The sequence below is a fragment of the Neoarius graeffei genome, chromosome 27 (assembly GCF_027579695.1).
Source record: "Neoarius graeffei isolate fNeoGra1 chromosome 27, fNeoGra1.pri, whole genome shotgun sequence".
Lineage (NCBI taxonomy): Eukaryota > Metazoa > Chordata > Actinopteri > Siluriformes > Ariidae > Neoarius > Neoarius graeffei.
Window position 1 is genome coordinate 43,268,580 of NC_083595.1, and position 26,500 is coordinate 43,295,079.

The window sequence follows — 26,500 nt, forward strand, 5'->3', positions numbered from 1 at the left end:
GTCTTTCTGTTACGCGGGTGATCTGTTCGGACGTTATCACTGAAAAGGTGAGTTTTGACAGTTTTATTTTGTTTTAGTCTTGCAGTACAAGGCAACAGAATGTTTCTTTTCATCTTACTTTCATATTTCATAGTGTTTGCGTATTTTTGGCCAATATTTTGCAACCATGGTCAATTTACATCGAACTTTTGATAGAATCTACGGCCAGTCATTTTGCCCCGCCCCCACCTCGCGTTCCGTCCTGTGCGGTAGCGATGTCCCGTTGCTCGCGCGCCGCAGCAGAGACTCGCGCGACCTTCAGCCGGTACAGTCGCTGTTCTTTTACCACCGCCGTTATTCTCATCTTTCCGGTGTGTTCTTGTTTTTTTCATTGTGTCCTATTTCGCCATATCAAATCCCCAAAATGTATCATATTATTCAGTCATCATAACTTGGCATTTTTAACCCAAGCAATCAAAAAGAGGAAATTTATTCAATATTTTCATTCATCTGTGAAGGAGGGGCTTTAATTCTTCATGATGGAGTTATTTTATATGGAAATCAATTTTACAAAAGCATTTGAATTGTAATTTAAAAAAAAAATTTCCACAGTGGAGGCCAGATAAAGCAAGATACTATCTTTATTCTTATTAAACATGACAAAAGAAACATTGAGTGTTAGGTAAATGCAAAAAAAAAAAAAGTAAAATTAGAAAATGTATTTTTTGACCATAATGTCCCAAATGAGAGAGCAGTTTCTGAGACTTTATATGTCTTCAACACGATGTTTAATCATCTCTTTTTTTTGAATCGCGTGGTTTAAATATCTTCTTCACTCCATGTATCCAGAAGGCATTTTGTCTCTGATATAGGAAGCATGTTCTCCGCCGTCATTGTAAAACAGGAAGCAGGAAGTAGAATGACCCGTTAGACTATTCCATGCTCGGAGCACTCTTATACATGGCGCCATGTGTACCCAAGCTTACTCAGGAAAAACAGCAGGCCATTGTTTTCAGCTGAACAGAAACATGTTATAGACTGCATTTGGGTTCAGAAACCGCTTTCACACTTCCACAGGGCAGATGACTTGAGTTTGGGGTGGGGAAAAAAAAAACCCATACACACAAGTGGCCCACAATGGCTTCCACTTCAGACAGGACAGATTTCTTCTGATCAAAAGGTTTTAGTATCTGTTTAGTGTTTTGATTGTTAAGTCGGGGTTTTTTTTATGTTGTTTTAGCCTTTTAAGGTCAAGCTTGCAGAAACTACAGACCCTGATAAGAAGCAGATGTTGGAGAGACTGGATGCAGCAGTAACCGCTGCGCTGACGCCACTACAGGGGTTGATGAAGAGCGGAGCTGAGGATGCTACCGTTCAGAGCCAGGCTGAGGTTGGAAAGAAATCTTTTGCGTATATAGTGTAATATACGCTCACTGACCACATTAATAGGAACTCTTCTTGATTCTGAGATCCCTGTTCTTGGCTGCAGGAGTGGAACCCAATGTGGTCTTCTGCTGTTGCATGCTGAGATGCTTTTCTGCTCACCATGGTTGTAAAGAGTTGCTATGAGTTACTATATCCTTCCTGGCAGCTCGAACTCACTGTTTGTTTTTTGTTTTTCTTTTTTTTTTAAAGATATTTTTTGGGCTTTTTTCACCTTTATTGGATAGGACAGTGTAGAGACAGGAAATGAGCAGGAGAGAGAGACGGGGAGGGATCGGGAAATGACCTCGGGTCGGAATCGAACCCAGGTCCCCGGATTTATGGTATGGCGCCTTACCCACCTGAGCCACGACACCCCCTGTTTTTTGTTTTTCACACCGTTCCGTGCAGAGACTGTTGTGTGTGAAAACCCCAGGAGATCAGCAGTTTCTGAAATACTCAAACCAGTCCATCTGGGGCGGCACGGTGGTGTAGTGGTTAGCGCTGTCGCCTCACAGCAAGAAGGTCCGGGTTCGAGCCCCGTGGCCGGCGAGGGCTTTTCTGTGTGGAGTTTGCATGTTCTCCCCGTGTCTGCGTGGGTTTCCTCCGGGTGCTCCGGTTTCCCCCACAGTCCAAAGACATGCAGGTTAGGTTAACTGGTGACTCTAAATTGACCGTAGGTGTGAATGTGAGTGTGAATGGTTGTCTGTGTCTATGTGTCAGTCCTGTGATGACCTGGCGACTTGTCCAGGGTGTACCCCGCCTTTCGCCCGTAGTCAGCTGGGATAGGCTCCAGCTTGCCTGCGACCCTGTAGAACAGGATAAAGCGGCTACAGATAATGAGATGAGATGAGTCCATCTGGCTCAAACCAACACCCATACCACAGTGAAAGGAAGTCACACTTTGAGATCACAGTTTTTCCCATCCTGATGTTTGAAGCGAACGTTAGCTGACGCTCTTGATTTGTATCTGCACGATTTTATGCATCGTGCTGCTGTCAAGGGATCGGCTGATTAGATCAGTGCATAAAACAGCAAGCGGATGGGTGTACCTAATAAAGTGGCCAGTGAGTGTATAGCCTACTATAAGAACAATACGCTGCCTCAAATTAAGATCTAGTTTGATCAGAACTAGAACAGATTGTTTTGTATACTTAATCTGGTCAACATTCTCAGGACAAAAGTGAGGTTTGTTTTCTTTGTGTTTCCATTTGTGAGAAGATTTTACTAGAAGAAGCCAAGGACCTTTTGGCCGATTGGTTGGATTCCCAGTTTGGCAGCCAAGTAACAGAAAACTCAATATTCTCCCTGTTGCCGAAATACTGGGAGGGAGAGTATCACAAAGACATGGAGGCCCTCAATGTAAGTAAAACGGCTGTTTTAACTTCAAGGAAATTTAAAAGCTCAGTTCTCAGTTTAAAGCCCACATGGCAGGAAGTGACTTTTGAGAACTTCCAGGGTTTTGTATGCAAAATTTCCCAAACTCAACTAGCACTTGCACTTAAAGGAAAAGGCAACTTTTGTACAAAATCACCACAAATAGATAGATAAATATATAAAGTAATCGATCATGGAATTTATAGAGAAAGAACAGAGCGCATAACAGTATCTTTTAACTTTTAATAATATGGGCTTGCGCTGAGCTCAGCGAAGATGCGTTCCGCCATATTGATCTACTGCGTGACGTCATGCGGCCCACCACTGAAAAGAACTCTACAGTGCTTCATGGTAATAAGGTAAAAAACCAGTACAATTGCTTCTTCAAAGTTTCACCAAATGGTTTTATTTATGCAGCTTAAAGCTCATAATACTGTATAACTTTGGTTGAGTAAAAATACGGAGCAAAAACATGGCTGAATCCTGAATGACTCCTATTTGGATTTGTCCTACCAAGCCTACTGCGCATGCGTGAAGCGGCTCGGCTCGGTTTTCCCTTTCGGGCGCTCTCGTTTTCTGTTAGAATTTGGTAAAGAAAAAAAAAAATAAATATTTACCAGCTTACCGGGTCCATGAACATAAATCTGACAGCTGACAAGGTCGGGATATAAACGAATTGAATACAAGCCACCCGCCGGGACTCCTAATCACAGTGATCTGCTTGTAAACCCTGTTTTCATGGGCCCAGTGACGTCACAGATCAGAGGGAGGCGCATTAACGAAAGATTCTGATTGGTTTATAGTTGCCCACAATCTCAAAATGGCTGACTCCTCCAACTTCGACTCCTCTGTGTCAATTCATGATTTCAAAGTTAAAAATATTTTTTCATGTTCGATATATAATGGAAATAATTAACGGAATTGATTACATATATGTTTTTCTCCTATTACACACCTGGTTTTGTACAAACGTTGCCTTTTCCTTTAATGTGGAGCTAAAATGTATGAAACCTCAATGTAATACCAGGTTCTTCCACCTGATGTCCTCACACGGGTCAGTGAGTACGTTCCAGAGATTGTGGAGTTTGTAAAGAAAATAGTGGACAATGGATACGGGTTAGTATCTACAGGTTATACATGGATTTAATGCATCTTAATAATGCTGTGCTATCTCGGGATACGTCACGTCTCTTAATTCTCATTGCAGTTACGAGTCCAACAGCTCGGTGTATTTCGACACTGCCAAGTTTGATGCTAGTTCAGAACATTCGTATGCTAAACTGGTGCCAGAAGCAGTGGGTGACCAGAAGGCTCTGCAGGAGGGAGAAGGTACACATCTCTGAGCTCGTTTGTTTTTAGAGAAAACTACAAAAGTTCAGGAGAATTAAATAGTGTGTGGGTGTATGAATTATAGTTCTACTGGATGAAATTTATATCTCCTGGCTTTGTAGGAGACTTGAGTATCTCAGCAGACCGGCTGAGTGAGAAGCGTTCACAGAATGACTTTGCCCTGTGGAAGGCCTCGAAACCTGGAGAACCGTCCTGGGAGTCTCCTTGGGGGAAAGTGAGTGAAGATATTTCAGATTTATTTCTTCTCTACATTCAGTCTAACACCGCATCGCTAATAAGTGTTTCACAGTATCACCACGCCATCCTTCCTCATCAAAGGGATCCTCCAGCGGATTTATTTTCAAACTTATTTTCAGGAAAAGTAGTTGCGGATTTCAAAAATCAAACTTTCATTTTCGGAGACCAAATAGCGTTTGAGAAAAATGAATTTTCTTTAAAATGCCAGATGGGCTTCCTGCAGTGGTGGCGTATGTGATGTCATCAGGTAGCGGTTGCTTGGAGCAACTCAGCTGTTTATATTTTCTGTTTACATCGTAGTTTTACAAGTATTTTTACCGAATTTATCAGTTTTCAAATAAATATGCCTCATTGTGTAGCATATAAATGCCACATTTATACCAAAAAGAAAGCACAAGCTGGAAAGAGACTGCAGTTCCACAGAGAAAATGCAAAGTGTGCTTGATCAGCTGGAGCAGTGTCACCGACAGAAACTGGATCAGACATGAGACCTTGCGCTGCAAAATCTTTTTTTCACATGATCTACAGAAAGTGTGTGGTAAAGTGTATGTGGTGTGTGTGGCTGCGCGCTCTAAAGGCCTCTGCATGCTCTTGCGACAAGGCTTTCGCAGACAGTTGTAATTTATTGTTGAGCGGGGAGTAATAGGCGTGCGCGATGTTATTCACCGGTACAACACAAGGGGGCGCGAAGTCGCTAGGAGTAGTTGGTGGGTGTGGTTAGTGGAGTGTTTATCCTCCGGTTACTTATAATGACTAGAACTGGAGTTGTATAGATGTACGTACTTCCTCAATCAACCGCTCTTCGTGCTGCTCCATCTTCGCTCGTGTTTTTAAAAATGGCGGTCGTGAAAACAAACCAAACCGGGAAAGTAGGGAAGCGGAAGTGCGTGTACAGCGGATGTAGAGTGGACCAATCAGAGCCCTCTTGTCTGCGGCGCTGTCTGCGAGGCTTCTGCGGTGGTCACAATTTTTGGGAGGTGCGCGCAGAGCGTCTGCAAAGGTGGGGAGGCTACGCAGACACTGTCTGCGACGCCATCTGCGAGGACTGTGTTGTCAGCATAAATTGGCCTTTAAAATCTTGGGTTAAAACCATGCCACACTAGTCTGGTTAACACCAGACCATATCACAAGTGAAATATGGTCTGGAATCCGCCTATTGAATTTCTCGTAGGGGAGGTGTGGTTTACGATTGTCAACGGCCATTTATTGGACGTTGCGAATGTCTATCATTTGGCGTATACGTAGCCCATGGCCAATCATGGCAGTTGTACCCGGTGACGTAGTTAGAGCGACGAAGAAGTAGGCACAGGAATAGGCATAATAGCAGTAATATTAGCAAATACTTACCATTTATAGGTCAGATGCACTTCGTCTACAACGATGCCAACCAGGTTGGTCCTGTAAACAGCGGTGGCTAGCATGTCCTCCCACTTAGCGCTTAGCCAGGCCGCGGGACTGCCGAACAGAAGCTGGTACCGGCAACTCTTGATAGCATTTTCCTGCTCTGGACCAAGCTGTGCCGCAGAAATCCCGAGATCGCCTGCCTCCTTTACCTGGTCTTCCACCAAGGCAGTCAGTGGCGAGACTACCGCAATGACCGGGGTTTGGCTAAACCCCATCTGCTTAGCCACTAAGGGGGCTAGTTGGTAAATGAGACTTTTACCAAACCCTGTCGGGAGCAAGGCAAAGGCATCTGTCTTCGTGTCAACGAAAGACTGTAACGCCAAACGCTGTTCTTTTTTTAAAACAAACTTTCGCTCTAAACTATTCAGAACAGTGTCTAAAGCTTGATCGAAAGTTTGGTTTGTATCGCTCGCCGCCATGTTAAATGTGATCCGTAAACAGTCCCAAATAAACTACAAGCTTCCGTTTGTCGAGTAGTACGCGTCACCGTCTTTCCACCCCCCCCCACTCTCTGATTGGCTCCCTAACTCAGGCGAGCCTTTAGACCATAGTTTCCATGCTGTCTTTTCAGATCGGAACGATTGTGCAAAGCAGCATGGGATTTCCCAGGCTAATGCCACACACTCTTTCTGTTAATCTACCCAGCACCAGCTGTAGATCATGTAAAAAAAATATATGATTTTAGAACGCGAAGTATCATGTCGTGCTACGAGTTGAGCCATTTTAAACTGAGATTTTAGAGCGCCCAGCCACACACACACACTTTCTGTAGATCATGAAAAAGAAGATAATGCAGCGCGAGGTCTCAGTTCTGATCCAGTTTCTGTTGGTGACACACTGCTTCAGCTGATCAAGCACACTTTGTGTTTTCTCTGTGGAAATGCAGTCTAGTTCCAGCTTGTGCTTTCTTTTTAGCATCATTATGGCATTTATATGCTACACAATGAGGCATGCTTATTTAAAAACGGATAAATTCAGTAAAAATACTTGTAAAACGAGGGTTATGTATATAACCGCGGTTCTATGAGTTTCGGATGACCGCCAGAGGCGGTGCTTTCAGCACATGGATATCCATCACACGAACGTGCAGGTCGAGTAATAGTAACAACAAAGTCACGTGTGACCTGGGTGACGTCACCCCGTGACCCCGGCATAAAAGACCGGTAAACCCAGGAAGTGACCTCTTGGCAAATCTTCTCGTGTACACTCCGAGTGACTGCCAAGCTCTGGCGGTCATCCGAAACTCATAGAACCGCGGTTATATACATAACCCTCGTTCTATTTCGTTTCTACTGACCGCCAGAGGCGGTGCTTTCAGCACATGGATGACTAATACCAACCAGGTCATGAGGAGTGCCTACCCGTACCCAGTGCTGCTGCGACGGGCCTGGAATGACAGCCGTCGCCACAGGATTATGTGGGACGACATTAAGACGGTAAAACCTGGTGAAGGTGCAGCTGGAAGCCCAGGAGGCTGCGCTGCATATATGTCTGAAAGGGGCACGCCCTTCAGTGATGCCCATGAGGCCACCACGCCCCGTGCAGAGTGCGCCCTGACAGCCGGAGGAATCGGGAAGCCACTGTGCCTGTAGGCATGTAATATGGCCTCGACTATCCACTTGGATAGCCTCTGCTTAGAGAGCGCCAGACCCCTCGTCGGTCCTGTGTGGCACAGAAACAGGGCGTCACTCCTACGGAAGCCCTCTGTACGCGACACGTACACCCTGAGGGTGCGAACTGGGCACAAAAGTTCCGACCTCTCACCATGGCCCGCCTCGAACGCCGCAAGGCTAAGGGGCTGGTTGACGAAGGTAGCAGAGAGGGTCTTCGGGAGGAAAGAGGGGTTAGGCCACAGGGTGACCCCACTGTCGCCGGAGTGCCACTGCAGGCACTCCCCACTGACTGACAACGCGTGTAGTTCCCCGACGCGCCTCGTTGATGTAATGGCCAGAAGAAAGGCAGTCTTCAGGGAGAGCCCTGAAACGTCTGCCGTGAGCAGGGGCTCAAAACGGTGCGTCGCAGAGAGCCTGCAGCACCAAGTGAAGGTCCCATGTGGGTACCCGGCTCCGTCGGGGGGGTCTCAACCGGAGAGCACCCTTCAAGAAACGTGCCACCAAGGCGTGGGACCCCACGGTCCTTCCCCCAACTCTGGCATGCTGAGCAGAGATGGCAGCTGCATAGACCTTGATGGTGGCAGGGGTAAGACCCTTATCAAGGCAGAGACTGGCGGAACAGTCGAATGGTCGGCAGGGGGCAGCATGTAGGCTCCTCCCCCCGAGTTAAGCACCAGTTGGAGAAAAGCCTCCATCTGTTGGCATAGAGGGCATTGGTGGGGGGTGCCCGAGAGCTTGCAATGGTATTGACCACTGCCGGCTCACAAGGACCTCGCAGGGGGTCCGGCCCTTCAGCGGCCATACCCAGAGCTGCAGACGGGCTGGATCCGGGTGCCAGATCTGCCCTCCCAGCTGTGATAGCAGGTCAGTCCTCACTGGCAGGCACCAGGGGTCGCTGTTCAGAAGTTGCAGCAACTTGGGAACCACACTCGGCCCGGCCACCGGGGGGGCGACAAGCAGCAGCCCGTGGTGGTCCATCGCAACCCTGTGTAGGGTTGGCACGATCAGCAGCAGAGGGGGGGAGGCATACAGCAGTTGCCTCGGCCAAGCATGCGCCAGCGCATCCTAGCCCAGGGGACTGGGGCCGTGGAGGCTGAACCACAGAGGGCAGTGTGTCGACTCCCGGCAGGCAAAGAGGTCCACCTCTGCCCTGCCAAAACGTTCCCAGATGGCGAGAACCACCGCTGGGTTGAGTCTCCATTCCCCGGGATCAGGGTCCTGGTGGGACAGCAGATCCGCTGCCCTGTTGGCAGTGCCTGGCAAGTACATGGCACGCAGGCTCAAGAGATGTCGATGGGCCTGCCGAAGTTGGCCGGCCACTTCCAAGCACTGGAGGGACTTGGTGCCTCCCTGGTGGTTGACGTAGTACACTACCGTAGTGTTGTCTGTCCACACCAGAACGTGTCTGCCGGCCAGGCTTGGGAGGAAGTGCTGTAGGCCGAGGGACACAGCCCGTAGTTCCAGCACGTTGATGTGCTGCTGTCGCTGCCCTGGACTCCAGTAGCCTCCGACGGTCCGGCATTGCCAGACTGCACCCCAGCCTCCCAGGGAAGCATCCGTGGTGATGACCTCCCTCCGGGAGGGGATAGCCGCCAGCGGAGCACCCCACAGAAGGTAAGCCCTCCTCCTCCATGGACGGAGGAGCCTGAAAAAAGTATCCGTCGCCTTCACGAGCCTGTGCCTGTGCAGCACCGGGTGGAGGTGGAGACCGTTGAACCACCTCTGAAGCGGCGTAAGTCCAGAAGTCCCAGCGGGACCAGAGAGGAGGCTGCCGTAAGCATGCCCAGCAGGCGCTGAAAGGTCTTCAGGGCGAGTGACCTACCCCGTCCGAAGCGGCCAAGCAGTAGGCGGATGTTGTGGATCCTGGTCTGGGAGGGAGTTACCATCAACGACCTCGAATCCAGGTGCATGCCCAAGAAAGTCGTCTCCTGGCTGGGCACCAGCGAGCTCTTCTTGTAATTCACCCTGAGCCCCAGCTCTACGACATGCGAGAGCACAGTCGCGATGTTGGTGCGGGCCTGAGCTGCTGACCGTGAACAGACAAGCCAGTCGTCCAGGTAAGGCAGGACACGCAAACCCCTTGCCTGAAGTAGTGCCGATGCCGCTGCCGCACACCCGGTGAACACACGGGGTGCCAGCGATATCCCAAAGGGCAGAACATTGAACTCGAAAGCCTGGCCCTCGAAGGCAAACCGCAGGAACTGCCTGTGGTGTGGCACAATGGGAGCATGGAAGTAGGCGTCTTTCAGGTCGAAGGTGACAAACCAGTCGCCCGCCTGGATGTGGTGCAAGACATCCACTGTACGCAGCATGCGGAATCTCATGGTCCTCAAGTGGGAATTGAGGGACCTCAGGTCGAGGATCGGGCGGATACCGCCGTCCTTCGGAACCAGAAAATACCTGGAGTAGAACCCACCTTGCTGTCTCTGCCTGTCGACGGGAGAGACTGCTCCTTTCTCCAGGAGGGTGGTGATTTCCTGCCAGGGGACGAGGGACTTCCCCGGATGGCTCACGGTGGTGTGTTTGACCCCATGAAACGTGGTGGACGGCGGCAGAACTGGATGCGGTAACCCTCGGTGAGGGTCACCAGCACCCAGGGGTCAACGCTCTCCAGCTTTGGAGCTGTTCGCTGGAAAAGCGGCCAACCGCCGGCGCGCTGATGTCAGCGCCGTCCAGAGCGCCCCCGTCGGTCACCATGGGGGCGACGAGGAGTGGACTGGGTGTAGGGGGCGGCACCGCGGGTCCGGGAGGTGGTGGGGCGGCGAAAGTCATCAACCCGTCTGGTCTCCTGGCGGGTGCGTGGCCGAGACAGAGTCGGTGTGGGCCCCCTGAAGGACTGGGCAGCATTGCCATGGTGGTGGGCCTGGCGGGGGCCAGCGAACTGCTGTTACGCCTAGATGACCTGGGCACTCCGATCCAGGGCTTGCTGAGTGGCTTCGCCAAACAGCTCCCCGGGGACAACAGGGAGAGAGTGCAGCACACGCCGGTCGGGCTCGGCCAGAGGGGACTGTGCCCGCCATATCTGCTGGCGACCGAGGGTGAGATACGACATCAGCCGACCCAGTTCCCGCGACGAGTAGGCAAAGGCCTGGAGCCGCGTCACACAGCTCCCGTGATGCCGCGCTCGTCCCCTCCAGCGTCTGGGGGTCCATGACACCTGGCTGGCAGAAGGGAACTTAAATAGGGCGAGAACGCTCCAAGTAAGTAGCCCAAAATAAACTATCAGGCGGAAATAAAAAATAAACGACCGGGCGAACACACCCGTGGTCGGGAATATTAACAATGATGGCGCCGTGCGCTACAGAACTGATAAACAGCGGCGAGAAACACCGCTTTAATTTAAATGAATGAAGACCGCTTACCTGAGCGACAACAAACCGGCCTCCAGCAGCGAGGACACGCCTCGGAGGGCTAGTCAGCTAACTCCACCGAGCGAGAGCGCTCAGCTTAACGGAGTAACAACCAATACGAATATAACACACAAGACAGCCGGCCCGTGAGCAGGCCGGAGACAAGGCTACACAAAACAAGCGGTTGATAATATTAACAAGGATAGGCACTGTGCGCCACAGAACTGATAAACAGCGGTGAGAAACACCGCTTTAATTTAAATGAATGAAAGCCGCTTCTCAATGTTGGGCATCTGCAGGAGGCCATAGGTAGGGGTGTCCTGCATTGCCGCCAGGGCCCTGCAGTCACTAGGGAGGTGGGAAGGCATCTAGGGTCCGCCCAACACCTCTGTAACTCCTCGATGTATGAGGCCGAGGGCGGAACAGACAACGAGGAAGGCTATGTGGGACCTCTGAAGGAAGCACTCTGATGCTGGGCCACCGGGGCGTGTCCAACCCCAGACGGGCCAATGCAGCCCTCAGCGTTGGCTGGATGGATGAGCATCCGCCTTCCGACGCTGCCACGGTGCCATGGCTGGTGACCTGGGAACCGGCCGGAGAGGTGGAGCCGTGACCATCGGACCCACCGCAGTCAAAGCTCTCCGAAGCCCGGATCGACAGTTCATCCAGGCCGCGTGCATCAACGGCCGGTGACAGAAGCGGTGGTGATGGTGAACAGTCGGGCTGCCAGGCAGAAGGGGTGGCTGCGGGAACACTGCCCCCTGTGGCGGAGGCTGAAGATTCGCCAGCAGGGCCTTCATCTCCTCCAGCTCGGTGGACATCACCTCCACCTTCTGAGCCAAATCGCCCGAGCGCTTCTTTTTCGCCTTAGAAGCGAAGACGTGTGGGGGAACCCACGGCGCTTGCTGGGCCCCGCTGCTGCAGCCGACACCGTGTCCTGTCCCCCCGAGGCCCGGGGGATGTCAGACGGAGAATCCGGCCGAGCCAGCCTGGCGGTCTGCGCAGCCACGCTCAGGCACATGCAGTCTGCGCAGGCCATGTCCGTCAGCCCCTGCCGCAGGTGATCAATACCCAGGCATGAGGGGCACTCGTGGTGGCTGTCCTCCGGTTCGAGGGGGACCGGCAGGCGCAGCGAGAGAAGAGGTCCATGACGCCTGGCTGGCAGAAGGGAACTTAAAAAAATAGGGCGAGAACACCCCAAGTAAGCAGCCCAAAGTAAACAATCAGGCGGTAATGAAAAACGACCGGGCGAACACACCCGTGGTCGGGAATATTAACAAGGATAGGCGCCGTGCGCCACAGCACTGATAAGCAGCGGCAAGAAACACCGTTTTAATTTAGATGAATGAAAACCGCTTACCTGGGCGACAACAAGCCAGCCTCCAGCGGCGAGGACACCGCCCCGGAGGGCTAGTCAGCTAACTCCACCGAGCGGGAGCGCTCAGCTTAACGGAGTAACAATACGAATACAACCCACAAGACCGCCGGCCTGTGAGCAGGCCGGAGACAAGGCTATACAAAATAAGGCGGTTAATAATATTAACAAAGATAGGCGCAGTGCGCCACAGAACTGATATACAGCGGCGAGGAACACCGCTTTAAATTAAATAAATGAAAACCGCTTACCTGAATGAGGACAAGCCAGCCTCCAGCGGTGAGGACACCGCCCCGGAGGACTAATCAGCTAACTCCACCGAGCGAGGGCGCTCAGCTTAACGGAGTAACAAACAATACAACACACAAGACCGCCGGCCTGTGAGCAGGCCGGAGACAAGGCTACACAAAATAAGGCGGTTAATAATATTAACAAGATAGGCGCAGTGCGCCACAGAACTGATAAACAGCGGCGAGAAACACCGCTTTAAATTAAATGAATGAAAACCGCTTACCTGAATGAAGACAAGCCGGCCTCCAGCGGTGAGGACACCGCCCCGGAGGACTAATCAGCTAACTCCACCGAGCGAGAGCGCTCAGCTTAACGGAGTAATAAATCAATACGAATACAACACACAAGACAGCCGGCCTGTGAACAGGCCGGCAGCGAGGCTATACAAAACAAGGTGGTTAATAATATTAACAAGGATAGGCGCCGAGCGCCGCAGAACTGATAAACAGCGGCGAGAGGAACGCCGCTTTAATTTAAATAAATGAAACCCGCTTACCTGAAGCGAAAACAAGCCGGCCTCCAGCGGTGAGGACACCGCCCCGGAGGGCTAATCAGCTAACTCCACCGAGCGAGAGCGCTCAGCTTACGGAGTAATAAATCAATACGAATATAACGACAAGAAGAAAGGAGTTGGTGGACTTAGCGCAGTTTCTTGGAGGATGCGTAAGCACAGCCCCAACCCTACAGGTAACGAAACTACCACAGCGCTTGTCCAAATTTCAATCCAACTCGCAACCTGCAAACGCGAGAAGATGTAAGAGGTCACTTCCTGGGTTTACCGGTCTTTTATGCCGGGGTCACGGGGTGACGTCACCCAGGTCACACGTGACTTTGTTGTTACTATTACTCGACCTGCACGTTCGTGTGATGGATATCCATGTGCTGAAAGCACCGCCTCTGGCGGTCAGTAGAAACGAAATAGAACTACAATGTAAACAGAGTATATAAACATCTGAGTTGCTCCAAGTGACCACTACCTGATGTCATCACATACGTCACCACCATAGGAAGCCCATCTGACATTTTAAAGCAAATTCATCTTTCTCAAACACTATTTGGTCTCTGAAAATGAAAGTTTGATTTTTGAAATCTGTGACTACTTTTCCTTAAAATAAGTTTGAGAATAAATTTGCTGGAGGATCCCTTTAACATTAGCATTTGCCATATCGCTTTGCTTTTAAAGGAATACTCCGGAGTGAAATGCTTTCTTGGTCTATTTTCGCATTATTGGGAGTGCATACGTTGAGTTGCTACCACAATCACGTCAATCGGATGTGTTTTGAGACAGTTCGTTTTTTGAGATTTCAACCGGAAAGTGCTAACACGGCAGTGCGAGGGGCGTGTCTTTTTGCTGATACAAAACGCTAGTTTTAAAACCATTGCAAAGCTCAAAACAACATGACAGTTCTGTGGAAGTGAGTAGAGGGTTCCTACAAACAAAATGAAGTGTCCCAAGCTCTGCAAGTCTTCTTTTCCAGACGCCATCTTCAGGGGAAAGTCGGCACTCGACTTTTACGGACTTTCCCCTGAAGATGGCGTCTGGAAAAGAACAACTTCAGGTAAGGTACTGGCTTTGTATTTACTCTTCCACACGCTCTGTCCGTGCACTTGCAGAGCTAGGGACACTTTCTGTTTGTAGGAACCCTCTACTCACTTCCACAGAACTGTCATGTTTTGAGCTTTGCAATGGTTTTAAAACTAGCATTTTGTATCGGCAAAAAGACACGCCCCGCGCACTGCCGTGTTAGCACTTTCCGGTTGAAATCGCAAAAAACGAACTGTCTCAAAACACATCCGATTGACGCGATTGTGGTAGCAACTCAACGTATGCACTCCCAATAATGCGAAAATAGACCTAGAAAGCATATCACTCCGGAGTATTCCTTTAATTTGCATGAAGTTAAACTCTGCTTGGGCGGCATGGTGGTGCAGAAGGTTGCGTTGGCGCTTCACATCTTAAGGGTTGATCCTGAGTGCTGGATTATTGTCTACAGTGGATATAAAAAGTGCACACACCCCGTTAAAATGATAGTTTTTTCTGATGTAAAAAAAAAAAAAAACGAGATTACGATAAATAATTTCAAAACTTTTCCCACACTTTAATGTGACCTATAACCTGGACAATTCAACTGAAAAACAAACAAATCTGTTGGGGGGGAAAACATAAAAAATAAAAAACGTACAATAAGCTGGTTGCATAAGTGTGCACACTCTTAAACTAATGCTTTGTTGAAGCACCTTTTGATTTAATTACAGCATTCAGTCTTTTTGGGTCGGAGTCTATCAGCCTGCCACATCTAGACTTGGTAATATTTGCCCACTCTTCCTTCCAAAAGTGCTCCAAATCTGTCAGATTGCGAGGGCATCTCTTGTGCACAGCCCTCTTCAGGTCACCCCACAGATTTGCAATTGGATTTAGGTCTGGGCTCTGGCTGGACCATTCCAAAACTTTCTTGGGGTCATTGTGGTGCTGAAAGATAATCTTCACAGATGAATTTCCTCAATCATCCAGGTCATAGTAAACTGTGGGTGATAGAAACTGGGCTTTCCTAAAGAGCATAAAAAGGAACATAACTGACAAGGATGATAACAGGAACAAACACAAGAACATTGTCATTCCCTACATTTCTGGTCTATCCGAGAAACTCAGGAGGATCTTCTACAAACACAACATTCCGGTACATTTCAGACCCAGTAACACCCTGAAGCAGAAACTGGTCCACCCTAAGGACAGAATACCTAGACACAAACAGGACAACGTAGTGTATGCAATTCAGTGCAGTGATGATTGCACGGATTCGTATATTGGGGAGACGAAACAACCGCTATACAGGCGCTTGGCCCAACACAGGAGAGCCAGCTCCTCAGGCCAGGACTCGGCTGTCTACATTCATCTTAACAACAAAGGACACTCATTTCAGGATTGTAACGTACGCATTTTAGCCAGAGAGGATCGTTGGTATGAGCGAGGAGTTAAAGAAGCCATTTTTGTCAACCTGAAACGGCCATCACTGAACAGAGGTGGGGGTCTAAGTCATCATTTGTCAACCATCTACAAGGCGGTCTTGGACACTCTTCCCAGACGGCTGGGTGTACGCCAGGACCCAGCTGTTTTCGGTGACTCACAGGTGGACAGAGAGAGTCAGATTGCCATTGATCACCCTAACGGGCAATCCTTTGATCACCCTAATGACTCGCCGTTCACACCCAGCCTCCAGTGACCCACACCAACATGATGCCTCAATGACACCTTAGATGAGCTGGTCATCAGAATTCTGATTCTGATCCAGGAGAAGATAAATATCTGATACTCCCTATTAGTCAGACAGAACTGAGGAAGCCTTTTGGACGAGAGGTGAAACGTTTTCAAGAATTTTCAAGCAAGTCCAGTTGCCCATTTCTACCACCCAAAGATGAAATTCATCTTCAGCTTTCTAGCAGACACCTGAAGGTTTTGGGCCAAAATTGACTGGTATTTAGAACTGTTCATAATTCCCTCCACCTTGACTAAAGCTCCTGTTCCAGCTGAAGAAAAGCAACCCCAATAGATGCTGCTGCCACCACCATGCTTCACCATGGGTATGGTGTTCTTTTGGTGACGCGGAGTGTTGTTTTTGTGTCAAACATACCTTTTGGAATTGTGGCCAAAAAGTTAAACCTTGGTTTCATCAGACCATGACACATTTTCCCACATGCTTTTGGGAGAGTTTTTTTTTTTTTTTATTTGCAAAATTTAGCCGGGCCTGGATGTTTTTCTTTGACCCTACCTCATAGTCCAGACATATGGAGAATACGGGAGATTGTTGTCACATGTAGTACACAACCGGTACTTGCCAGAAATTTCCTGCAGCTCCTTCAGTGTTGCTGTAGGCCTCTTGGCAGCCTCCCTGACCAGTTTTCGTCTTGTCTTTTCATCAGTTTTGGAGGGACGTCCAGTTCTCTGTAAAGTCACTGTTGTCCCATATTTTCTCCACTTCTTGATGACGGTCTTCACTGTGCTCCATGGTATATCTAATGGCGTGGAAATGTTTTTGTACCCTTCTCCTAACTGATACCTTTCAACAATGAGATCCATTTGATGCTTTGTAAGCTCTCTGTGAACGATGGCTTTTTCTGAAGGATGCAACTGAGTAAATGTCTGAACTTTTATTTGGGGTTAATCAGAGTCATTTTAATTGATGGTAGGTGTGAACCCAAAAAGACCGAATGCTGTAATTAAATCAAAAGGTGCTTCAACAAAGTATTAGTTTAAGGGTGTGCACACTTATGCAACCAGCTTATTGTACTTTTTTTTTTTTTTTATTATGTTTTCCCTCCCCTAACAGATTTGTTTGTTTGTTTGTCCATTGAATTGTACAGGTTATAGGTCATGTTAAAGGTAGGAAAAGTTTTGAAATTATTTATTGTGGTCTCATTTTTTTTACATCAGAAAAACCTATCATTTTAACGGGGTGTGTACACTTTTTATATCCACTATATGTCGTGTTTCGCACATTCTCTGTCTCCTCATGGGTTTCCTGAAGGTTCTTCAGTTTCTTCCCACCTCACAGAAACATGCCAATGGGATTGGTGAATCTAAATTTGCCCCAGGGTGTGAAGGAGTTGTCAGTGAGATGAACTGTGATGAACATTCTGGGTGTATTCATGCGTCACGCCTAATGTTTCCGGCTCCAGAAGCACTTAGTGTTGATGAAGGAATGAAAAGCATAGCAAAAAGAAACGAAAGCATTTCTGATCACTTGCGGATGCCAATGTGGCAAGTTTTTATTTTGTTGATAGCGCTTTTAAAGTGCGTCAATAAATGATAGAAATTAAAATAATTTTCTTTTTGGTGCCATGAAGATTTTTTTTCTTTTGTTAACTTCACTGAAACTTAAAACTCCCTTCTTAACAACCAGGGTTCCTGTGACGCTCGTCATTGACGAACATAATCCATCAGCGATGAAGAGAAAATTGCTAACAGTCGTCACAGTGATGAATGTATTTGTCATCTTTATCATGATCATGAGTCATCTTTTATAGAAATCCCTCTGTTTGCTGAAACCCCAGTGAAGAGATGGCAGGAAGCCAGAGTGTAAACAATGAGCACGTGCTTGTGACCAATAAAAATCTACTACACATAATGGCCAAATGGGTGCCAAGCTTTTGACCAATCATGATGCATCTTAATCATCATGTGCGTGAATGGCACAGTCTAAGCTGATGAAGTTTTTTGGGCTGGCTTCTTCAAGCACTGAAGATGATTTAAGGGCTGAAACAGGCACTGGGGAGGCACACTCAGAGCCCCGACTGTCCCCTAGCACATGGGACATTGTCAGTAATACAGGGGTCGGTGGAAAAAAAAAAACAAAACACCAAAGTGAAAGTGCAGTCAGCCGGCAAGCGACTGAAGGGAGCTATGTTTGGGGGGCGGGCGTGGTGTGTTGAGTTCTTGTATGATGAAAAACGCTGTGTCAATCTATCTTTGGTTTGTAAATCGACGGGAAATTCGAATTCCTTCACGGTTGGTTGTTCCAAGACTCTTCTTGACTCAGTTCAATTGTAAATCAAGTTTTGTGTTGAAGTAAAGGCTAAAGGGAGTCTTAATACCTCTTTTGAATAATTCCCTGCTAAAATAACCTTCTGTAAGCTCAAACTAATGCCGCTTTTCCACTACCAACGCGGCTGAGTTGGGCTGAGCCGTGCCGTGCTGAGTCGAGCTGAGTGGGGCTGTTGGAGTTGCATTTCGACTACAACCGCGCTGAACCGTGCTGGCTGGAAGTGGGTGGACACATTGGGTGGAGTTAGCGAAAGTGGGTGGACGTCACGTGATGTCGTTAGGCGGCGCAAACAGTGACATCGGTGATCTTTTAAGCGGTCGTCTCACGACCCGGATAGTAAACAATAAACATGGAGGACATGGAGTCGTTAGTGTTGCTGGTCTTGGTGCTGTGGCTTGTTGTCACCGACAACGCCAACAGATACTGGCAAGAGCGTATACATGAGGCGAGGCACATAAGGCTTCAGAAGTTCTCGTAATTCGTAATTCTCCTTCTTCCGGGTTTACGGTGTTTACAGATCCCAGCGTGCTCGCGGGGCGTGTGAGGATACTCCTCCTTACCAATCAGTGCACAGGGGAGTGTCTCCTCACGCCCCTAGCCCCACTTGGCTCGGTTTGGCTCGCTTCAGCCCTACTCCAAAACCGTGTGAGTTTTGGGTGCTAAGCAGGGCTGAAGCGAGCTGAGTCGTGCTGCTCTAAGGTAGTCGAAACGTGAGCCGTGTCGGGCTGAAGTGAGCTGAAGCGAGCTGAAGTGAGCTGAAAAAGGGTAGTGGAAAAGGGCCATAAAGAGGTTTAGAAGAAGAAGAACAGCAACTTTATTCATCACACGCTTGTGAAATTCCTCTCTGCATTTAACCCATCTGAAGCAGTGAACACACACGAGCAATGAGCACACACACATACCCAGAGCAGTGGGTAGCCATGCTAACAATGCCCAGGGAACAGTTGGGAGTCATACCTCAGCCCAAGGCCGTCCCATATTAACCTAACCGCATGTCTTTTGAACTGTGGGGGAAACCGGAGGAAACCCACGCAGACGCGGAGAGAACATGCAAACTCCACACAGAAAGGCCCTCGCCGGCCGCTGGGCTCGAACCCAGAACCTTCTTGCTGTGAGGCGACCGTACTAACCACTACAGCACCGTGCTCCCATTTATTTTAGCATGATGGAGCACAGGCTGCCCAAAATCAAGTCTTTCTTAATAGAAGCTGGAGTGGAGCCTAAATTTTATATGTAATGGAGAGGCCTATATGTATCTGTACAAATATTTGAATTGTGTCAGTTTGGTTTGTATTAAACTTGTATTAAGTCCACTTTGATAAGTCAGTACCTAAGAAAAAATACAGACGAAGTGAAGAATACTTCTTTGACTTGATTTTTCAATCCAAAAGTGGAGAATATTTTTCAGAACCCAGCAGGAACAAGGCAGTCATTTTGGCGACTGACAACAACGTAGAGTTTAACAGTGCAGCCATGGCTTACCAAAATAACCAAGCAGTCACTTTTGATGTTGTTGTTGTTACTTTTCTACTTTCTCACGAGCTGGTGGGAAATCAATTTGACCTGGGAACAGCCGTGCTTATAATGTGCCTTGCTGCATCATTCTCTTCACTTTGTCTATAAAGGGACGACCTGGTTGGCACATCGAGTGTTCAGCCATGGCTGGCTCCATATTAGGTTCATCTATGGACATTCATGGAGGAGGATTTGACCTGCGTTTCCCTCATCATGACAATGAACTGGCGCAGTCTGAGGTGCAGATATACTCGTATTTTACCAAGTGAATTAATGAACGCTATTAAAAAAAAATAAAAAATCCCCATTTTCTGATCTGCTGGATTGAATGGGTGTGTGTCCAGGCCTACTTTGACAATGACTACTGGGTGCGCTATTTCCTGCACACGGGCCACCTGACCATCGCCGGCTGCAAGATGTCCAAGTCTCTGAAGAACTTTATCACCATTAAAGATGCCCTTGCGAAACACACAGGTATTTGTTCTGCATAATTTAATTTTGGCAAGCGAGTCACACGGAGCAACATCGCAGGGCTATTTTGAGCTTTTTATCGAGACACTTGAGGGGAGAAATATAAATTGAATTCTACTGAAGTACTGAAGAACTCAGCTGCTTGCAGTGTGTTGTACTGAACTGTGTTTTAATGTCTCTTTACAGCAAGGCAGCTGCGCCTGGCCTTCCTCATGCACTCGTGGAAGGACACACTAGATTACTCCTGTAACACCATGGAGTCGGCCATTCAGTACGAAAAGTTCATGAATGTGAGTAATTTTACTGTAAGGACGTAACACTGAGTGAGTGTTTACATGTACGCTAATAAAAGTGGGTCAGTTGTGCTTCCAAAAATGAAAACAAATGCATAAAATTATGGGTTAAAGATCTTTATATCACAGTGCTGTTTAATTCTCGAATCTGATTGGTCTGGAGATTTCTGTAAGGAGAGGTTTACCGTATATATAATTTTACAGAAGGGGTTTCAGTGTCAGGGCTTTGTAGCTAGTTTCCACCACGGGAGTATTCAGGACAGACAGAGGACTTTGCACTTTTCGATTTTTCTGTAACATCTTCTAAAAATGAGAAAAAAGATAAGCTTGTCAGAGTTTGACTGCTTATAGCTCTTACAACATAAGTTTAAAAAAAAAAAAACCCAGGAACTAACTTGTATCAGAGATTCCATAAGATTAAATATAACTATTCAGGGCTCGACATTAACGGTTGTCCGCTTGCCCGGGACAAGTGATCCTTTATGTCGGACAAGTTCATCGTCTCAGTTACTTGTCCGATTGGACAAGTGCCAAAATACGCCGATATTCGGGTTACATATCAAATTTATCGGTTTATTCACATGATTTCCGAAGCATCTCACTCGACATATTGTTTTGATGAATCGCCGGATGTTTCTCTTCGGAAAGAGCAATGTGCGCATGCGCAATATTCCGCTTGCGAAACCGGCCAATACCGCTTAGTGTATTTGAGCTGAAAAGTAAACGGTCGTTTACCAGACCCTCCAGGATTTTGCGATGTTGCGATTTGCAAATTCAACCAATCCCCGCGAATTCAGGGCGGTGTTGCAATTATATCCAATCACCGCAACTTTCCCGCAAATTTGACCAGTCGTTGGCGTCGTCTTGAGGTGACGTCGACAAACTACCTTCCGCCTTGCTTCCGTGTATACGTTCAAGAGAAGCAGCATGTGCGAGTCAGTGTTTATATAGGCTTAAATTCTGTTACTGAAAGTGTGTTATGTTTACAGTGAAGGACTGTGTGCACTTTACATTATTTTTTTTACTTAATACAAGAAATTAATGGATGCCAACATTTTTGCCAAAATGGTATTTTATTTTCCATTGTTTAGGCAGCTTCAGCATCATACTGTGAGATTCTGTTCAAATTGTTTTTTTCTTCTATGAAGCCTGAGCCATTTATTTTATTAGTTTATAATTATTGTTTAATTTAGTCTTCAGGAGAGACTGCCTGCACACAGTACTAGTATTAATAGTTTTTTTTTTTTTCTTACATGAAAGCTGAGGCATTTATATTATATTTTAAGGTAACTTCATGTTGTGCTGTGAGGTTCTATGCACTTTAACTTTTGAACCAACAGGAGCATTTGGATAAGTAAAGCCTATTTTTCTGCATTTTTGTAGTCCTGGTAATCTTTTATACTGGTAAAGTTGTTTATAGGACTATTTCTCAGTGTCTTTGTTTTTTTAATCAATAGTTTTTCAGTAATAACTTTAATATTTAACATATCACTCAATTTTAATCACAAAAAGAGAAAATCGCAACAATTTCTCGCAACTTTCACTTCCTCCCGTAATGTAATCGCAACAAAAACCTAAAAAACACCGCAACTTTCATCGCAACCATTAAATACCATACAGGAGCCACAATGAATAATTAGACAACAACAATTAATCAGTGGAGGATATATATTCAAAGTTAATAATTTAAAAATGAAAATATACTGTATAATTTTAATTTTCTGGTTTTCAATTTCTCATAAATTAATGATTGATGGAGTCCAATTTTTTTTCTGCAGTGAATAGACTGTGTTAAAGTAATTCTGGTGAAATTAGTTTATTACAAATAGTTTTTGTGTTTTTCTCAAATTTTTCTTCGGACAAGTCAACTTCACATTCGGACAAGTAAATTTCTTTTCAACTTGCCCGACAGGACAAGTGGTTTCAAAAGTTAATGTAGAGCCCTGCTATAAACTGATTAAAAAGAATGACGTGTCATTCTTTAATTAATACAAACGTGTTGTTGTTGCTAAATTGCTGTGGTATAAGAGGAATGGGACATACTGTTATTGGAAAATAATCAACTTCTCATATAAGTCTTGATAAAGTGCACTTGTGTACAGAATTTATTATATATTTTTATATGCTTTTTATGGTCCGAGAAAAGAAGACGTGTTAAGGTCCGTGTGTGTGTATATATATATATATATATATATATATATATATATATATATATATATATATATATATATATATATATAAATAAAATATTTGTGTGTGGGGTGTCAGGAAATGATTCTCTGCTCTGTTACTTAATAATAAGAGTTTAATAAAGCAGTTACTTACAAGTAGGGCCGTCGAAGTTAATGTGATAATAACAAGTTAACACATTCCTTTCTGTGACCATTTTTTTGACATGCTATTAATGCATGCACGTTCTGTGCCCCCTGCATCATGGTTTGGGAAATCGGAATGTGACGTAGAACAAGCGAGCGATGTAGTGAGCAGCTGGTCGGCATCAGTCGTGATAAAGTGCACTTATGTACAGAATTGATTTATTTTGTTGCAGTCTGACTGTTTACATAAAATGTGTGTATCTTTATATGCTTTTGATGGTCCAGAGGAGAGAAAAGACGTGTTAATGTCTAGGTGTGTGTGTGTGTGTGTGTGTGTGTAAGCACACAGGCGGCACACTTTCACTTGAGTGTGTGTTATTTTTGAGAAATTTGTGAGTTCTGTAAAAGTGTTTATAAATGCAGTTTGTGCTCATGTATGTACCGTATATTTATCAGTGAGTTTCTGCATTTCACTGGAAAACATCTTTACGAGCTGTGTGGCTTAACAAATGTATTTATTTGGGTTTTGTATTTTTATTTTCTTTATTTAAAGATAGCCACTACTGTTGTCCAGAGTCCACATTACCGAGTTTGTTTAGTTGATTTTACTGCATAGTTAGGCCCTGTTTACATTATTTCGAATCAGCGGATCATCAGATTAACGTTTTTAAAACGATTCGCGTACACACAGCAACGCCAATACACGATTCGTGTGCACACAGCAACGCCAATACACGGATACGCTAATCACATGACTAATTAGACAGCATGTCACATGATCCCAGTGCATATCGGGCATGCGCAAGTCACTCACCACTTGCAAGTGGAAGGATGGCAAGCGAACACCTTCTCCAGCAGATAAACACACCTGGCTGTGATGTTCATGTTCTCACTGAGTTTAAGCGCCTGAAGGAGGTTGAAATGTGTAAATAAACCTCAGTGCAGCTCAGCGCTTCCTCCTGCGCTCCAAATCACTCCGCCCTGAACAGCGAGTGCCCTCTGGAGGGTGCGCACTCCGGCCCTGCACAGCTCACAGAGCGCGCGAGTGAAGCGCACGAGCAGTGATTCGGGACTGAGCCGCTGTGTGTGTGATCCCAACGCCAGCGAATCAGGAAGGTGGATGTCACAGTGACGTTGTCCAATGACGACGTCAGCTAGAGCTCAGCACAGCGTATCCGCGTATTCTCAATGTTTACACAGCACCGGACCAGACACGATCTGGATTGAATACGTGGACCCTGGCGGATTCCCGTTTCCCGGCGTTTCCAGGCGTTTTAATGTAAATGGACAGTGCATCCGCGAAGAAAACGAGACAGATACGGTCTAATGTAAACTTGGCCTTAGAGGCTGGAAGTTAAGGACAGAACTTGAGGAAAATACTCGACTGTTTTGTTCACACTGAACTGTGCGAAACTCTCAAAGTTATAAAGTTAATGCTGCTTTATTTTTTTAAATTCAGTGGGGCAATAAAGCGCCCACAAAAATAATTTTTTGCTGTGTCCAGCCTTATCCTTCCTGACCTGGCCGCATAAAGCAAGCAGATTTGTCCACTCCCACTCCCCAAAAACATGAAAAATACCCCTTTAAGATATATTTAGAACAGATTAAAAAGTGTGATTAATTTGCGAGTAATCGCGAGTTGACTATGGACAATAATGCGATTAATCGTGTGTGTTATAATGCTATAATAAATTTCTTTCCCCCAATAGGAGTTCTTCCTGAATGTAAAAGATATCCTGAGGACTCCCACTGATATCACAGGTCAGTTTGAGAAATGGGAGGCGGAGGAGATCGACCTGAACGAAAGGTGAGCATTCTTTCCAGCTTTGAAACGGTAAATATGTGCCAGAATTCCTGATCCATTTCTGCAAGCAGTTATTTATGCAGGCTTTTGAATTTCAGTCCGTGTTGTTTTTGTGTCTAGTTTCTACGAGAAGAAAGAACGCGTTCACGAGGCTCTGTGTGACAATATCGACACGCGTACAGCGCTGGAGGAGATGAGGGCCCTGGTGGGTCAGAGCAACACTTACATGGCTGCCAGAAAGAGTGCCAAACTCCTGCCGAACCGCATGCTGCTGCAGAGCATCGCTCACTACCTCACCAACATGTTCAAGGTCAGTCTGCACCGTGCGCTGCTTTTTCACATTACGTCAGGAGGGGACTGTATGGATTAGGTGTTATCTTTAACGATGTACAACATGACAGACGAGGCACAAATATACAAATGATGCCCTTCAGATAGTCTGATCCGTAATACAGTACAAAATACCCCAGATGAAAAAAGGGTCCAAAATAAAATACTGTATTTTTGATGAACACCGAATACATTTTTTAAAAATTTACAGAATGCCTGTTTCACTTCTAAAGCATTGATGTACGCTGACTGTTACAGCAGTCTGATATTTTTCTCAGTGTGCGTTAGTGAGAGATTAAAATTATAGCAGCTAATACCCCAAAAGATTAATATATGAAATTTAAAGCATTTATATATTTAAGTTATTCCACAAACTCGGGTCGTACATGAACTGATAGCCGACAAGACGCGTAGCACTGAGTTGGCTATAAGCCATGTACGACAAGATGGAGTGGAATAATGCTTTTATTCTATCCACATTCACTGGATTTTGAGAAATGGAACTTTTTTTTTTTATTTTAATTTTTTGCAAATTTGATAAATAAACACTTTATACAAAACGTCTGACAAAATCATTTCCGCTTAGAATGTAAACAAACCAGCGAAATGACAGGAGCAATTTGTGAAAAATGCAATAATAATAATTCTTGAAAAATTAAAAAAAGATACGTTCTTACCACCAAATACTTTTATTCCATATTTTGTTGCCTTTTTTTTGGGGGGGGGGGTTTCAAGTAGAGTTTTTATTTCGTCCTCAGTTGGTTCAGCAACACGCGCTGCCATTTTGTTTTTCTCTGCTCGCACTATATGAGCTGATATCCTAGTAGTAGCCAATCCGAGCACAATTGCTCATATCCAGTGAATGTGGATAGAATAAAAATTTTATACACACTTAAATATCAAGTAAGAAATCGTGTGTGGTTGTTGTGTGGTGGTTTATTTTTGTTTGTTTGGTTGGTTGGTTGGTTGGTTGGTTGGTTGGTTGGTTGGTTGGCTGTTTGTTTGTTTTTTTTTAAATTATCAGATGCATAGAAACACTACTCTCCTGCCCTTGAGCACCATTATATTAACGATTGCACATTTACTGGAACTTATTACACTATTACAGCATGCTTGGGAGATATTACTCACTGTATTACACACACCACCAAGTTTTATGTCAAATAACACAATCAAAGAGACGCTGGAGAAAAACATACAAATCTGAAGCAACCACTGAAGTTGATTATGCTTCCCCCCAGACTTTTGGGGCAATCGAGGGAACAGAACCCATTGGATTTCCTGTTGGAAGAAATGACCAAAATGTTGATGTAAGTACAAGCAGCTTGTTCCACTATGGAGTTTTGAATCATTTATAAAATGAAGGATACACCCTTGACTTTCTGTGTGTTATTTAACTTGTTGGAGTTACATTTTTTAGATTATCGTCACAGTATTTTAATATAACGTGTGTGTGTGTGTGTGTATTTGTTTGTGCTTGCTAGCTGGAGAGTACAGTCATGCCGTATTTAAAGGTGCTCTCAGACTTCAGGGAAGGTGTCCGAAAAATTGCAAGGGAACAAAAAGGTAAAAAATTGTTTTCTTCTCCCCCCTCCTCTGTTTTAACTTTTACACAGATATTCCACAATATCGCTATCAAGAAGACTTGAATATTCCAACTTTGGTTATTACACTGAACCAAATAAAGCCATACTGGTATATGGTTTTACACAGCGTGCCAGAGTTCCGCAACCAGGAGTGTGACGTTTAACACACTACGCGTCGGAAATTTGCTAACCCCGAGCATACTGCCGTTGCTTTCAAAACAATGACAGTGGGCGAACTGAGTGTTGAG

General features: G+C 46.1%; 1 protein-coding gene across 2 annotated transcripts in view; it reads left to right on the forward strand.

Moving 5' to 3' along the window:
* The window catches only part of cars1 (cysteinyl-tRNA synthetase 1), a 53,052-nt gene that overhangs the window by 19,227 nt on the left and 7,325 nt on the right, over positions 1-26,500 (forward strand). For both annotated transcript variants that reach the window (XM_060912039.1, XM_060912038.1), the window contains 12 exons: positions 1,220-1,369; positions 2,623-2,763; positions 3,806-3,894; positions 3,986-4,107; positions 4,230-4,342; positions 19,564-19,692; positions 19,798-19,927; positions 20,111-20,214; positions 24,242-24,339; positions 24,457-24,646; positions 25,908-25,976; positions 26,151-26,232. In XM_060912039.1, the coding sequence (XP_060768022.1) occupies positions 1,220-1,369; positions 2,623-2,763; positions 3,806-3,894; positions 3,986-4,107; positions 4,230-4,342; positions 19,564-19,692; positions 19,798-19,927; positions 20,111-20,214; positions 24,242-24,339; positions 24,457-24,646; positions 25,908-25,976; positions 26,151-26,232 (1,417 nt within the window). The remainder of the gene's footprint in view (positions 1-1,219; positions 1,370-2,622; positions 2,764-3,805; positions 3,895-3,985; positions 4,108-4,229; positions 4,343-19,563; positions 19,693-19,797; positions 19,928-20,110; positions 20,215-24,241; positions 24,340-24,456; positions 24,647-25,907; positions 25,977-26,150; positions 26,233-26,500) is intronic.